This window comes from Chaetura pelagica, unplaced genomic scaffold (assembly GCF_000747805.2).
Source record: "Chaetura pelagica isolate M959 unplaced genomic scaffold, ChaPel_1.0 scaffold66, whole genome shotgun sequence".
Classification (NCBI taxonomy): Eukaryota; Metazoa; Chordata; class Aves; order Apodiformes; family Apodidae; genus Chaetura; species Chaetura pelagica.
This window is the reverse complement of record NW_009953811.1, coordinates 3,273,015-3,286,124: the sequence shown is the minus strand read 5'-3', so window position 1 is coordinate 3,286,124 and position 13,110 is coordinate 3,273,015. Positions and strand designations below refer to the sequence as shown.

At 45.5% G+C, this 13,110-nt stretch overlaps 1 protein-coding gene across 1 annotated transcript in view; it reads right to left on the bottom strand.

Moving 5' to 3' along the window:
* The window catches only part of FRMD4A (FERM domain containing 4A), a 185,495-nt gene that overhangs the window by 77,041 nt on the left and 95,344 nt on the right, over positions 1–13,110 (bottom strand). Inside the window, exon 5 of the mRNA XM_010001285.1 lies at positions 581–665. Within this exon, the coding sequence (XP_009999587.1) occupies positions 581–665 (85 nt within the window). The remainder of the gene's footprint in view (positions 1–580; positions 666–13,110) is intronic.

Sequence of the window (13,110 nt, the reverse complement as noted above, 5' to 3'; positions counted from 1 at the left end):
CACTCACACGCGGGGTTGCCACAAACACGCGGTTACACGAGGTCCTGACACACTCAACCCTGGCAGGGCCGCACAAACAACCCTGGCAGCCACACACGCCTGCACCCCCCTCACACACGCAGCCCCCGCTGACCCTGTCGCGCTCCCACGCGTGCCCCGCACCACCTCACCACGCACAGCCTCACAGACACGCGTGTCCCCTCCCACAGACTCGCCCCGCACACCCAAGATGGCGCCCGCGCGGCCCCTCCCGCCCTCTGCCGGCGGGAACCGGCCATGACATCCCCCCCTCAGCCCGGCCCCACAAAACCAGCTTCTCCACCCTCACGTTTTAAGCCTTATAAAAAACCAGGCGTTTCCTTCTCAATGCAAGTCAGTCGATCAGTTTAGCAGCAGATTCCCTCTTACGAACGGCAAGAGTTAATTCCAAGGGGCGTTTCGCCTCAGAAACGCCGTCAGGGCAGCTGGCCAAGCGAGGTCAGGCGTGAGGAGGAGGTTGGTTGTACTTTTTGGGTCAGGGGATGCAGATCCAGGTGTCTCAGAACACCCCAGTGCCCCCCAGAGCCCCCCGAGTCCTCACCTTGTAGATGCAGGACTTGGCGTTCAAGAAGAACAGCTCGATGGTGGCATTGTCCTTGAGATAGGAGATGCTCTCGATGTAGAACCTGAAGGGGAAAGCGGGAGGTTAAGACACAAGGAGGAACTGGGGGGGGGGGAGGAAAACAAAGACATTCAATGAAAAATGTGGTCAACAGAGACGTGATGAGTATACTAAAAGCCAAGTTTCTTTGATTTATGACGGATAGGGGTGATGAAAGAGGCTTGTGTGTGTTCTGGGACACCATCAGTCACCACCAGCCCAGCCATGCCAGACGAACTGGATCACATCTTGGCGTTTCTTCCTCACTCCGTTACCTAACCTACCCATTTCTGTGCTGTTGACCTGCATCTCCTAAAACGTTCACCAGCAGAAATCCACTTCTGGATCCCTTCCCTGTCCACCTCAGCTATGGTCACAGCGTAAGCGACCAGCAACAGTTAAGAACCTTGCACAATTTACCATGAGTAGCAATGCTGCTATGACTGGGAATACCAGTAATTTATTTGTTTGTTTATTTATTTAGGTTTTTGAGCTGAGATGACTTCTGAGAAGTCAGTAGAAAGCTGACCAGCCCAAACCCTCAATATCAGAAAACCCCACTCTTTTGCATTGGCTGATTACCCCAAATATTTGCAGAAAGCTCGTGATATGTGTAAGTCAATTCAGGGCTCTATGTCCTGCCTGCTTTGAAGGTTTCATCCTTTGGCAGTGAACTCCATGAGAGTTTTTACCTCTGGCTTGAACTGACTCCAGCCCTTAATTTTGCCTTGACACCTTTTGGGGAAAAAAGCTCAGGACATGGTCAAAGTTAATGACTGATAGCTACATGTAAGTACATTGTATGTTCCTGTAATAAGAGATGAAGCCCAGGTAGGTTCAGTGAATGATTAAGGTGAATTTTGCGTTTACTCTGTGTTTTAAGTAAGGAAACCCCCTCCCATCTGTCTGCCCACCCTGTTCTATAGTGAACTTTTAAGTTGCAGTACAGTGGCAGCAATGTTCCTTACATGAATTCCAGTACTATCGTGCCTTGTCAGAGGCAATTGGAATAGAGAAGGTGCCAGGGAAATGCTGTCTGCATCAGGAACATAAAAAACATGAGATACCTTAGAAATCTGGGTTGAGATGCAGGGTTCAGTTACAGAGAAACCTTACTCCTTGACCCTGTGGTCTGGGAGTGGAGCTGAGAGACCTGTTGACACTCCTGGGGCTTCACACAAGCCCCGGAGAGATTGTCTGTGCTGAGCTATTTGCAGAGCAGAGTGCCTTAAATGTAACCTTTTCAGGGGCAAAGGTAAAAGCTTTTTAGTGCTCCTAAGCATCTTCTGAAGACCCTTCAAAATAGTTTATTTCCTGACAGATACAACCAACTGCTTGCTCACTAGGAGTGAGAGAAACATTTTGAGCTCTTCTTGTTCATCTGCTGGAGTGCTTCTGTTATTATCACTCTTTCTCCCCCTCTAAAAGAGTTCAAATGAGAAATAAAAATAATACCCCCCCCCAAAAAAAAAAATCAAATGTAGGGAACAGGAGGCACAAAATTTGAATATTTTTTTTTTCCTGATTTCCACTGGGTTTCACCTCCTGTCCTTGACAGTGCCTCTCTCTTTGGCTTTAGAAATGCAAAAAAGATGCAGCATTAAAAAAAGAACCTCTGAGTGCTCTCTGAGTGCAGCTGGCTTTCCATCTGCTGAATTCATGGATAAAAATGGTAATTTTACACATTCTGTGATGCTTGAAGAACCTCCTTTGCTTATCACCACTACCAGTGCTCTCAAAGTTGTGATGGTAGGCTCTTTAATTCCAGGGTCAGAATAAAACAGGAACATTTATTCTATTTTTTAATGCCAGTGAAGGTTAGCCGAACTGCTTTTTGTTCCATCAGATCAAACGAGACCACTCTCATTATCACTAGAGGGCAATATTGCATTTCTTAAGGCTGCAAGGATCTTTCCCAAGGTTTTCCACATAGAGACACAGATACACAGGTAATTTTCTGTACAAAACTGAGTCTCTCGAAGCACAGAGCCTGCACATGATACTTCATCTTCACAAAGAAAACCCACTTCTCAAGTCATCTCCAGACTGGAGAGCATTCTGGGGAGCTACTGGCACTCACACATGCACCCAGTCAAATGCAAAGCATGTGCACCAGGAAATTGGTGCTACTTAAAAGAAACCAGATTTGCAAAGAGAGCTCTTAGGGGATTTTCTGTGTGGCAAGCTCAGAAAACCTGAACTGGAGCAGACTCCCCTGAATCCACAGCCCATGCTGCAACAATGGAAAGGGGAGGGAAAGACATGTTTTTTGCACTGACCATGAATCTCTCTCAGCCCTCCTCTTGTTGCCACCTTTTCTAAGCACTGCACATCAAAACCAAAATCCTTTTGCTTCATTCTGACTTCTTCCATGAAATCTGGTTTTATGTTTTACTTTCCTTTTTCATGGGAAAAAAAGTGTTTTCACCAGGGGAGAAAAAGGCCACTTGAATTGTTATGCTGTGAAATCCTCTGAAAGCAGCAAGTCATCTGAGGAGTGAGACTTGATAGTACAGAAACAAGAGATTGCTTTGCTCTGCCCTTGTCTGATCTGGACTCCCCAGATGGCAGAGGGACCCTTTGTCAGGGCTCCAGTTTCAATTACAGTTTTTTTTCTGGTAGGGGCACTGCTTATGTAGATGTTCCTCAATGAAACCAAGTGTTGAAACCCTTCTGAGGTCTTCCAATGTCCATTCAATGTTTTATTTGAATTTTCTTGGAGGAAAACATCATGGCACCAGAATTGGAGTTTTTGAGTGTTTTCTTTTGTTGAAGACATGTTTTTCTTGTTGGATAAAAGCCTTTTGGACCACTTGGTTCCCACTAGAGTACAACATCACAAAAACTAGGATGATATCACTGTTTCAGGATAAATCTACACCTGAAGTAGACAAGACATGCATTTGCTGTGATCATGCTTCAAAATATCGTGTTAAAGACCACAGTGAAATAAGTTTACCATTTTGGGATATGTCCAGGTCTGTGTGTTAGTGACAATGCTAGAAATGGTCTTATTTTATAGCTTCTTTTGGTGTGTGGAAGCTGGGATTGCTGCTCATTTCAGCTCTTGCTGTCCACAAAAGCACAGCACCAGCACAGGCACTTTTGGAGGCCCTTTTCCTGGTAGCCCTGAGGCCTCCTATCCCCACTGCATGTAGGAAGCACAAGTGACCAGGCACCTTCCCTACATTCCTAAATTTGCCCAAATTCAGCTGAGTTTGCATATGAAGCCTGCAGCAGCAGCCAGGGTTTCTCCATACCCTAAAGGACCAGTAATCTCACTGGCGATTCCAAGGCCCTGTCAGTCATTCCTCCCTGCTGCAAGTTGGAGGTGGACTTGGGTGTGGTGCAAGGGAGACATTACAGTAGTGCCAGTTTCCCATCACCCAAGGATCAGGAGTTTCCACAGCTGCTTCTCACAGGCACCACTGTTCAAATGTCCATGGTTATGGCTCGTTATGTTGGGAATTGCTATTCACCATGGCTTGAGGGGGCTCAAGCTGTCTCAGACCAAGTAGTCAGTTAACCAGTGCTTAATAAACAGCAATCTGATCAGTATGAGGCATGTCCTCACAGCTAAAAGGATGTAAATGTTTCAGATGCAGCAGCTTCTGAAGTCTTCCAAGATACCTTTTGCAGTACTCATTTATTATCTTCCTGCTACTAAGAGGGAGAAGTCAAGATAAGCATTTTGTGTTCATTACCCAGTGTAATATTCATTGGTCTATTTAATTAATACTTAGAAAATGTACTTGATGAATCATAAGTTACTGGGGGTGGAATGAGGAATGCAGAAATAGATTAACATTGGCTGATCTTTTAAACTTTTTCAAAAATTATTTATCTGGTTTTTACACTCCAAGTCTTGTGGGGTGTTTCCCCTTCCTGCAGGCACCTAATTTCTCATAGAAACAGTTGATGGCTGTCAAAGAACCTCTTGGAGGAGCTGCTTGAGGCGAAGCTATTTGTTGGCTGTAATGCAAGAGACATAGGTAGCAGAGCAGAGGTGTCAGACACATTGCACTGCCTGTTTTACTGTCCAGCCTATCCATTATTTCTTGGATATATCAGCTTCAAAGCACATGGAGGAATGCTGCTCCCAGGAGAGTCCTCAACAGGACTCTGAGAATTGCCCCTTAAAACTGATGATGATCTTGAAGCACACCCTAAGAAAGGGTTTATAAGCTTAACAGGTAAAACAGACAGAGGGGGGCAGAGGAGGGAGGAGTATTTTCTAAACACAGCACAACAGCCCCAAGCAGCTAAATGATTTTCTGAAGGTCACGAAGGAAACCTGTATTCAAGTCAGGCATTTAACCCAGATTTTTTTCTTGATTCATTGCCTTAGCAGCTGGATGCTTCTTCCTGCTGCCTTAGTCACTCACACTGGCCATTGTAAAGTGTGGTTTCCTCCACCGTGTTTAGAAAAGGTGGCAACAGGAGGAGGGCTGAGAGAGATTCATGGTCAGGATGCAGGACATAGTTACCAGCAGAGCTTGGTGGACTGCCCCTTATTTCATTATTACACAGCAATGGATAAAGGAGAAGACCCCTTTTCTGTCTCATCATCCATCCTGGGGCCTGGCTCATTATCCCTCATGATATCATTTAAAACCTCAGAGGATAATTTGAAAAATATGAGGCCATTTGCTAACCAGGGCAAGAAAAATCACATGCATCGGTATAATGGACTTAAATGCAGATGTCATTATGTCCAGTGTCTCGTGCTAAATGAGTATTCTAAGCAGCTCAGGCTGCAGAGCTCCTTTTGTGTTCCAGCCCTGTTTGCTAATAGTCATGGGTGCACACTTTTATGTGCTGACACTTAAAGCAGACAATGGTCATGCTAGATAGTTGGCCTGTTAAGGAATCAGCCAGGAATGAAAATCAGAGGCACTACAAAGCTCCATTTACCTCCTCTTATGAATTAATTTTGATTGTAATCCCATGTCCTGTCCCCTGTGCTTGTGCCATGCTCGGGCCCCCCTTGCCCAGCACCAGGGATTGGTGTGCAGGGGCCAGGACACAGCAAGAGAAACCTATATTGACTTCTTACTCACTGCAGAGAAACCACAAAACTGGAGGTAAATACAGGGAATTACGGCTAACAAGGCTGTGGATATTGTTTAACCTGAGCCTGTTCCCTCTGTCTTTCCCACTGGCTGTACTGCACTATGAAGCTGCCTGCACCTTTGCTCACCACCCATCTATTTTTCTCAGTGCTTGCAAGAGGTTGGCCCACTGAACACCTGGAAGATCATGTTGTTTGGGGATATTTGCTTATTCCTATGCCTCATCTTTTCCATGTGAAAAATACTAAGGGAATATTTGCTTTGGAATATATAGAGACCTGCTCTCTTGCAGGCTGTACATACTGGGAGTCTTTGCAAACTGCACACTGCTCCAGTATCAATATGGAGAAGGAGCAGAATCAATGTGCCAACACATTCCTGCCTGATGTTTGCTTACAGAATCAAGCATCACCTGGAGAGGCACTGACCTCTAAGACTCACCAGGAGGGGAGCCTGGCCTGACCAAGGCATGCAAGCAGCAGCCAGCTCAATATATTCTGCAAATCTGTCCACCCCTGAAGTGTCCGATGGAGCTTAGTTTGCAAGAGAATTGCAGCTTTGTGCACAAAGGCTGTTGCAGCTCCTCTTAGCTTGGAGTGATGTGGTTGCCTGTCCCAGGTGTGAGGTGGTAGCAGTGATCAGGTCACAGCAGCACACTGCCTTCCTCCCCTCCTCTCCCTCAGTTTGACAGGGGGATTTCCTCACACTCTTCTGAGCTCCAACCCAGTTCTTTCCTCCTCTTTGATCCTTACCAAATCTGACATCTTGGCTACTAGAGGTAACTTGCTGGGTGCACTCTCTTGCATGACAGCAACCTTCAGTATTGGTGGAGCATCTTTTGTCTCAGGATCTTAAATCATTTTAGGAACAGAAATCTCTCCAGCCATTGTGCTGTATTGTCAACCACACATGAAGGTATGATTTGGCTGTGAAAGCTGGCATGAGGTTTACTTACTCATTGGCTCTACCCTTTTGTTCAATGCCAGGGTGATGGGACCCCTTGTAGCAGACCCTCCTTACTTGCTTCACTGGTGACAGCAAATCACACCCACTGGTCTAAAGGCACAAATTGCAATTAAAATGGAGATAATGTCTGCCTGACTCGGACCCAGTCAGGGAGTCTGTGTGTAGGCACTGACATAGTTATTGCTGCTTGATCCAAATTACCTATAGTACCATATATAGTACCATATATAGTACCATAGTACCTATCATGCTGTCTAAATGCTTTCCAAAATTAGACAAGACAATGCTGCCAGCATCAACACATTCAAAATATGGCTCAAAACAACACATTTTTGAATGCTGCTTTTTCTTTTCCCACCCCCCGCCCCCCGGGGTGGCAGAATGGAAAGTAAAATTAACGTATCCCCTTCTCTAAACACAGCTCACTTACACAAATACATTCCCAGTTAAGCAGAAAACTGAAATGATGTTATGGGACTCAAGAGCCAGACTGCTATTAAGACACGTGTGTAATGGATGGCTTAGCTCAGAGCTGTTTGCTAAGTAGTAGAGCCCCATTAGTTCCCTTCCTCAAGCAAAGGTCAGTTTTCACACAAGTAAATCTTCCAACTGGACAGAAGTTTCTCATATCTCTAAAGAGACTCTGAGGAGCAAAGCCTTCCCACAGGCAATTTATTACACCTTCCCCCGGGTGAACAGAGCAGGGGGCCACCCTGAGAAGGCTGCAATAAATTGTCTGCAGGGAGCCTTGTCTTCCAGCACAAACAAGGTCTGAGCCGCTGTATTTAGACACTGCGGCCGGGTGGGAGGAGGGGCTTTGCAGGGCTGCCGGCTTTTGAGATCTTCCCCCTTAGTGTACACACAGCTGATGCCCACCAACCAGCAAAACACAGGCTGTACAAGGAGGTCTGGGTTATGGCACAACTTTGATGGACTTTATAGGCAGAAGAGCGCATGGGAATCCCTGAAAGCAGCTTGGTTGGGCTGGGTTGGTTATGTGGGTTTAATATTCTGCTTTTTGCTATTGTTTCTGCAGCACCTCAGCAGTGCATGGAGCTGTTGAGATGTAATGTGTGCAGGAGGTGTCTCTTAGTTTCCTTCTTATGTAGCATAAACTGCCCGTGAGCTTTGTGTGAGGAGTTAGCAGATCAGTGCTGGTAGGGAGGACTGCTGAGGGAGACAGTACCGCTGGAAGGAGCTCAGAGATGGCCATAAGGATGAGAATGGAGCACCCCAAGGTGCTGAAACATCTCAGAGCAGTTCCCTGAACTATCCTAGGATGATCATGCTCCATGGAAAAGTGGGCTACAGGGCTGCTCTCCCTTCAGCTCCCCTGGCAGAGGGGTCTGCAGTTGACCAGGGGGGAGTAGAACAATTTGCGTAAAAGTGATTTTTCCCCAGCATCTTCTCCTGGCTGCTACCAGGTGAGATGAAGCATATCCAAAGTCTACCACTTCTCTCCCTTTACCCTGGCTGGAAAATGGATGTATTTGATATGCTCCTTGGACCTCTCTTACCCACCTCCTGGAGACTTCTGACTCACACCATAAGGCAGAGAGAGGGCTGTTCCTTCTCCATTCTTGGTGGGGAGAGACAATAACTGGCAATGTAGAGGAAAGATGCTTCTGCTACCATCTCTCTTCTCTCACCTTGGCATCAGTTTCCTGCTGGCTTTCCCTCAACCCACTTGCCTTGTGTACTACTGGACTCAGAAGCCACTGTAGCTTGTCCATCCCCCTAATTCCCTGCCTGCAGCAAAGTGGTGGAGCACCATATACCCCTCTCTGGTGGCAAAACCGCAGATGGAGAAACAGTCCATTTTGTGCGAGACAAATAAATTGCTCTGGCTACTAGTGTGGTTCTGTTCTGCTCTTCCTGATGCAACAGGCTGCTGTCATCACCACCCCTTAATCTCATTTCTTAGAAGTGGAAGTAAGTGGCACGCACATCCATGGTGTGCTGGGATTGCCACGTGAGGGAGTCAGGGAAGCTGGGAGCAGCATGCCATGAATCTCTCTACCCCACACTTGTCTTCTGGCCAGTGTGGGAGGTAGCAATGTGTTTCAGCAACAGGTTGTAAAGTCCATCTAGCCCTACAAACAATCCATGTTTGCAACCACTCTCTTCCTTCCAAGGTCAACTGCTTTTTGAATAGTCTCCTGTTTCTTTTATTTTTAACATTAGTCCTTTCCTAATAGAATATGGGTTTAAAGACTGGATATAAAGGAAGGCTGAAAAACTAAAATAGCATAAGGCCTCATTAGCAGCTGAAATCTGGTCCAGTTCCATTCAGGTAGTCAGGCAAAACCTTGTAGATGGGGAATGCCTCCTCAACCCTAGCTGTGCCAACCCTGATTGAAACATATTCTGAATGTATAGGCTGCCCTTGATGCATGCAGAGGGGATTCATCAGGTGAAAAGAGGCAGCTACAATGTAGATGCCTACAGCTGAGCAGGTGTCTGAGGTTAGAGAAGAGACACAGGTATTTAAGACTGCAACTTAATGAATTCCAAAGCAGTCATCTAAAATAAGTCAGATGAATTGCTCCTGAAAACTGTCTGTTTCTTTCCAGGGATTATCCAGGGAGGCTGCACTAATTTGCCCTGATATACAGCTGTCTACCAGGTAAAAATCTCAGGTTTGGTGTGGTGAGTCCCATCTCAGACATCTGTCCCACCTTCCTTGGACCTGGTCCACCAACAGTGCACACAGAGTTGCATTTCTTCAGGTTAAAGGAAGCAATGACATGCATGAGCTTTGCACACTGTGTTTCAGTGCTGGTCTCTTACTTCAGGCCATTTTATTCTGTAGTAACTGTGGTAACCTGGCAAAACATCCGGCCTCAGTATTGAGAGTCCTGAGCCCCCATGGCTCTCATGCTGTCTTCAGCCTAGCCAGCACGTATGAACACATGCCAGACTTTGCTTGACACAGACATTCCTTTGTGGGAATACTGCCAGGCCATAGATACAAACTCTGCCCTACAGTGTACTGGAGTACTAAGGATTTATTTGACTTTTTTTTTTTTTTCCATGCCTTTCTGAAAGAAAAGCCTTTCCACAGAGAGATGTTCTGGCAAAACATCCGGCCTCAGTATTGAGAGTCCTGAGCCCCCATGGCTCTCATGCTGTCTTCAGCCTAGCCAGCACGTATGAACACATGCCAGACTTTGCTTGACACAGACATTCCTTTGTGGGAATACTGCCAGGCCATAGATACAAACTCTGCCCTACAGTGTACTGGAGTACTAAGGATTTATTTGACTTTTTTTTTTTTCCATGCCTTTCTGAAAGAAAAGCCTTTCCACATGAGAGATGTTCTGATTTAGTGTGACGACTTCTGCAGTGAGTTGTCACTGTTCAGCTGGTGGAGCTATGCTGAGAACACATATATTAATTCCTGGGAAAAGATCCACCAGTGAAGAGAATTTTATTTGCTAAGCTTGTTCATATAAATTAACAGCATGACAAACATCCAGGAGATAAAGAGATCAGACCCATGCTGGTGGTTCCCTAGCTAAGGATTGCTAATCCCACAAGGCCATTGTTTGAGGATGAGAATTCACTGCAAAGCCTGGCTGGCTTTGTTTCCCATGAACAAACAGCATGTCTATGCTCTGGTCCTCCCTCACCTCAAAGATTTACACAAAGGGAGAAACTTTGCCTTCCTTCTGCCTGTGTGAGCCAGAGCAAAATGCTTCCTTCCCTGCCAAAAGTGTAACAACCTTTATCTGAACCCCTGCTAGCTCTATTATCCTCTGACCTCCTCACTGCCTGGGTCTCCACACCTTACTCAGATTCCTCCCCTTTGCCATGGAGCTCATGTTGTGAGGTGCAATTTCATTGTCCTTTTCTGGTCTCAAAACACTTCTGTAAAATCCCTCCTTTCTTCATCCCCATCCTTTGCTTGTCCTGGACTTCATCGGTGCCTTGCATCTGACTTGGTTTATCTGCACTGTAAACCTTCTGAGGCAAGGAATGAGTTTCACCAACAACCAACCAAGCAACCAGGGCTTTAGAAAGCCACCCAAGGAAGCAATTTCTAAGATGAGAACTAATATCACTCCCATCCTGTTTCCAGATGTCCCACCTCCCCTGCAAGACTCATGACAGTCCCTCCTGCTTTCTATTTATGGCTTTAAAGCTACACAACAAATATTAGTAGAGTCTTCTAAAATAACATTGCACAAGCATAGCCACGGGTAGTTCTCAGCTGCCCAAGCAGTTCTGGTTGCTTCCTAGATTCCTATGTTCTTCTCAGTGGAACGTTTCCAGAGAAGAACTAGATGACAACCTGAAGATAGAGAGGTTTCAATTAGCTGTTCAAGTGTGCAAGGGCAGAAGCAATTTATTCCAAACTAATGCTAAGAACATCCTTATAAAATCTTCCTTCTTTGACACAGTGCTGTGAAATCTTTGCTTTTTGGTTACAGAAGAGAGTAAAGACACTGGACATCCATGTTCAACAATGTCAAATCCCAAGAAAATGTGTGTCAAAAAACAAAGCTCCAACAGTGCTGCAGAGATTTAAATAAGGGAGGAGAATTTCACACTGCAAAGCTTGTGAAACTTCCAATTTCCAGCATGGTTCTTTCAAGTAGCCTTAAAAAGACATGGTTCCCTCTATATGTACTTAAAGAGCAATCTAAAAATGATGGCATCTTTGGCAGTCAGGGGCCTGCTGCCCCTCAGCATTGCTGCAGGCCTGTTAAGGGTAAAAACAATCTGATGGTCACTAAAAGGTGAAAATGGTTCCTCTGTAGCTTCTCCTCTTCACAAACTACCATTTAGTGTTCTTGCCTGAAGCTTCATGTCTTCAGGAGTTACCCACTGTGATTGAATTGTACATTTACTTGGACAAGGGGGAAAAAACCCCATATGATTACTAAATCCTGATACAGCAAGTAGATTGCTCTGTAATGAACATCTGGAACATTCAGTTACTGGTATTACTGTCTCACCAGTTAGGACCCCCAGCACTAACGTAGGCTTTCTCAGCTGCAATGCTTGGGAGAGGTAATGCAAGAAAGGTACCTGCAAACCCAGGCAAGCCTTTACCAGTGATATAGTAGATGTCATGGGCACCCAGCCCCGTAAAAATTAAGACATTTGTAATTAGGTCTGGTACAGCATTAATTATCTCTGCTTTCCACCTCGTGGCAGGTGGGGAGAGGGGGCATTCTGTTTATGGTATGGATATGGGTGGCTCTGCAAGCTGCTATGCACTCCCAGATTACCAAAATAAACCCCTGGCTATGGGTGGGTTTACCTCAGCCCTTGCCTTAGTTTCCAAGTGAAAACTGATTACTGCTGCGTAACAGATATGTGGGGCCTTTCCAACTTCAGCCAGCTGGCTGGAGTAGATTTCTCCAATTGCTTTCAGCTCATATCAGATTTGTGGATGAACATTGGAACATTTTATGTGCTGGGAAACTTCTTCAATGTCTTGCCAGCATCTGACATCCACAGGGGAAATAAACAGTAGTAAATCCATGGTAAGCTAATGCCCATTTCTAACTCTTGAGGCATCTGGCCTTCCAGTCCAATTCAAATTGTAACTCAGTGTGACAATCCCCTCATTACTACCACCAGTAAGAGTATAAGCCCATGTGTAGTCAGTTTGGTTTTCACGCACTCACTTTTCAGACACTGAATGCTGAGTTTTCCCATATGGATTTTCCCTATGGATTGTGATTCCGGAACAGGAGAGGTCACTCATTTACTAACTCTTGTATGGATCCATAGTCCTAAGATGTGTCTTGGCTAAGATCCTGCTAGAATGACTTGTCTCCATGGTGCTGCCAGCTTTCATAAGCCAATACAGATGGCAATATTTGTGCTCACGGAGTGGTCTTTGAAATGAATACGAGAGGCTCAGTAGCACCAGCTTTCACACAGTCTCACTCCTAAAATGTGCACTTGGCTCTTGCTCAGTCAGAGCTTTCCTTGCTTTCCGTGGGATCCCTGTCCTAGCACAGTCTCCTGAATTTGGCCCCTAGGCAGGATGTTTGATAACAGAGCTTCTGTGTTCTTAATAAGTTCGTTTTGGGTGTGTTTGGTTGTGGTTTTTTGCTTGTTTGTTTCAGGTTGTTTTCTTCTTTTTTTTTTAAATTTGCCTAAAAATCTAATACTTTTGCAGAAGAGCACCAACAGTTTTGTGTAGCTCTAAGCACAGGTGGATCTGGATCACATACACTTGAAATGTTTAGGTCTGGATCTATTCTTGTGGTTTGAAGCACCCAAAAGTACTAAGGTCCACTCCTGGGAGACAGCAGGTCAGTTTTGAAGTCATGGTGCTTTGCACAGCCATTATTTGTCCTAAGGTATATCCACCACTAAATTTGGGGACATAAACCAACAAAGAATCTCTTCTCTTGAGAAGCTTCCCTTGTAATTGAAGTAAAACGAATGACAATCACTAAGTGGGGGGGG